Raw genomic sequence first — 2,540 nt, 5'->3', positions numbered from 1 at the left:
GGGGTGTGGACTTAAAAAAAAAAAAAAAAAAAAAAAGCCACTAGCAGAAAATTAATGCACAATCGTCTGCTGCAAGTTTTCCCTGTAGGTCTTTCCTCCTTTGTTTTCAAGGACTAAAAAGAGTATGTAGAGCCGTATTTCACACTGCAGTCCACATTAGAGAATGGCCTTTCTGAAAAAATTCAGCACTGCATTCTTCTTTGTTTGGCAAGCATTCACAGAAGGAATAGTCCAAAACCAGGCAGCAGGGTGGCTACAGTGGTTTCTTGCAAACTTTATTGTCAGGATTGCACATAGTAGACTGTCCTTGTGCAAAAGACAACAGTAACTATGTTGTTAGATAACATTCTTACCATGTCTCTTTCATAATTATATTTACCATAAGTAGTCATCAGGATTTGTAAAGGAATGTATTTTGAAACCCTTGTTTGCAGTGGTAACTATTTTATTCCATGAGTAGTTTCTTTTGTTTGAGAAGAATTAGTAGAACCTTCTCAAAGTTAGAATAATGTAATTTTTTTCATAAAAATATACACCACTGCATTTATGACATGTACAGTAGTGATAAGGAAGGAATAAGTAGTATTAGTCCTGGTATTCCCTCAGTCTCTTGGTATTCATGTTGATGCATCTCTTCACCCGACACTCAGATCTTTCATAAAAGTATTGCAAGTCGCGTACAGATTTGGCTTAAACAGCTGCATTAAGGTTCAGCTCCAGGCTCAGCCACCTAAATTTAGGTGTCTACTTATAAATGTCTACGTTCACTTTAGAATTCTGAATTCCCCTTATAAGCCATGGAGGTCTGTCAACAGAGCCCAAAGTGGTTCAGTTCAGACCGTTATGCCCTTAATATTCTGTAACAACTGCATTGTGTAGTGGCTCCTGTACTATGGTACAGAAGCGCAAGGTTTAGATGCATACACCAATAACTATTATCACAAGTTTGTGTTTCTTGAGGGAGAAGGGAATACTATAATACTTTTTCCTCTTATGTTTTGCAGAGTCATTTGTTGTCTCAAATAGAGAACTTTGTGATGAAGAAAAAGAGCTGGTACATTTCCCAGTATGTGAAGGTACCTCCCAACCCGAGCCTTCGTGTTCTGATGTCAGAATAGCAGCAGACAAGAACTACAGAAGTAAAGCATCTCAGGAAAGTGCTCTGAAAAAGATGCATGAGGAAGAACATCATCAGCAAATGTCAATTTTGCAACTGCAGTTAATCCAAATGAATGAAGTTCATGTGGCAAAAATACAGCAAATAGAAAGAGAGTGTGAGATGGCGGAAGAAGAACACAGGATAAAAATGGAAGTGCTAAATAAAAAGAAAATGTATTGGGAGAGGAAACTGCAGACCATCACAAAAGAATGGCCTGTATCATCCTTTAACAGACCCTTTCCGAATTCCCCTTAGAACATAAAGGGGCAGAGAGTCAGTCTGATTGAGTACATTTCTAAGTAACACGCACTGGAAAGAGGGGTTTTTAATGTGAATGTACAGTGACAGGATAGGTGCCTGGCTGATAGTGAACACACTTTGACTCTTATTGTTTAGGGAAACAGGGGTAGAGTCCACCAAGGGGAAAACTGTATTGTTCCTTTATAGGTAGTTCTGATTTGTTTAACTCTCAGACATGCACAGTGTTCTAAAATGTGGACATATTTTCTCCTTTCAGAATACCCTAAATCCTTTTGAAATTTAAGGTACTCCGAGTATTCTTACACTGGGTGTTCTTACAAAAACTTATCAGCTTTAAACATCAGGTTATACTGTTTATTTTGATTTCTATCTCTTCCTATCTACCATTTCCCAAATGAAGAAAAGGGTTCTCTGCTTTCTGCTATTGAGACAAAAGGTGATTGACAGGTATCGTTTGGATTGTTATGCTGGGGCTTAGGAAAAAAAACCTTGTCTCTGGTTAATGTAGTTCACAACTTATTCTTTGTAGAAGATATGAAAATGAAGGAAGTAGCACAAGGACCACTGTAGTAAACGGGCCCTTTGCTTATGAAGAACAGTAATATTTTCTAGCTGGCTGGCTGATTGGGAGAATGGTTGCGGACTGGCCCTCCAGTTGTTTGAGCCTTGACCCTTATGAAGTTGGAAAGAAGGTGACTTCTTCCTCAAAAGCCATTGTGTTTGTCCTTTCTTTTCCAGGCCAACTTGTATTCAAGTAGAATACTGAAATAGGAAGGTTGCATGCTGCTGCCGGTGCTGCGTGCTGTTCACCTGGAGTTGTTCTGAGTGGAAAAGCTTTTTAACAATTCATAAAGCTCTTAAAATGTAGTGAGCCAGCCAGTCTGTTGGCAAAGTCTCCCTCTATCTCCCTATGCAATACTTGATGATGCAGCAGCTAGCTGGAGTATTTCAGCCCCTCCCTAGCTAGAAGAAAAGACTAAGACCCCCCTTCTTTTCTTTCGCATAGGGTCGGACGCAGTTCAAGGGAATCATTCCTGTCTTGGAGCACTGTTCTGTTTTGTTCTGTCCTGTGTGTTACGGTGGTGTGTTTCTTGCCTTTGCTGTAAGTGAGGGATGATGG

The 2,540-nt window shown here is 39.6% G+C and overlaps 1 protein-coding gene across 2 annotated transcripts in view; it reads left to right on the top strand.

The window, feature by feature from the left end:
- MSANTD3 (Myb/SANT-like DNA-binding domain containing 3) overlaps positions 1 to 1,414 on the top strand; it is a 7,404-nt gene extending 5,990 nt beyond the window's left edge. For both annotated transcript variants that reach the window (XM_009704585.1, XM_009704584.1), the window contains one exon: positions 1,005 to 1,414. In XM_009704585.1, the coding sequence (XP_009702887.1) occupies positions 1,005 to 1,414 (410 nt within the window). The remainder of the gene's footprint in view (positions 1 to 1,004) is intronic.
- The last annotated feature ends 1,126 nt before the right edge of the window (positions 1,415 to 2,540 follow it).

The sequence above is a fragment of the Cariama cristata genome, unplaced genomic scaffold (assembly GCF_000690535.1).
Source record: "Cariama cristata isolate BGI_N322 unplaced genomic scaffold, ASM69053v1 scaffold38047, whole genome shotgun sequence".
Taxonomy (NCBI): Eukaryota; Metazoa; Chordata; class Aves; order Cariamiformes; family Cariamidae; genus Cariama; species Cariama cristata.
This window is presented reverse-complemented; position numbering and strand designations above follow the sequence as displayed.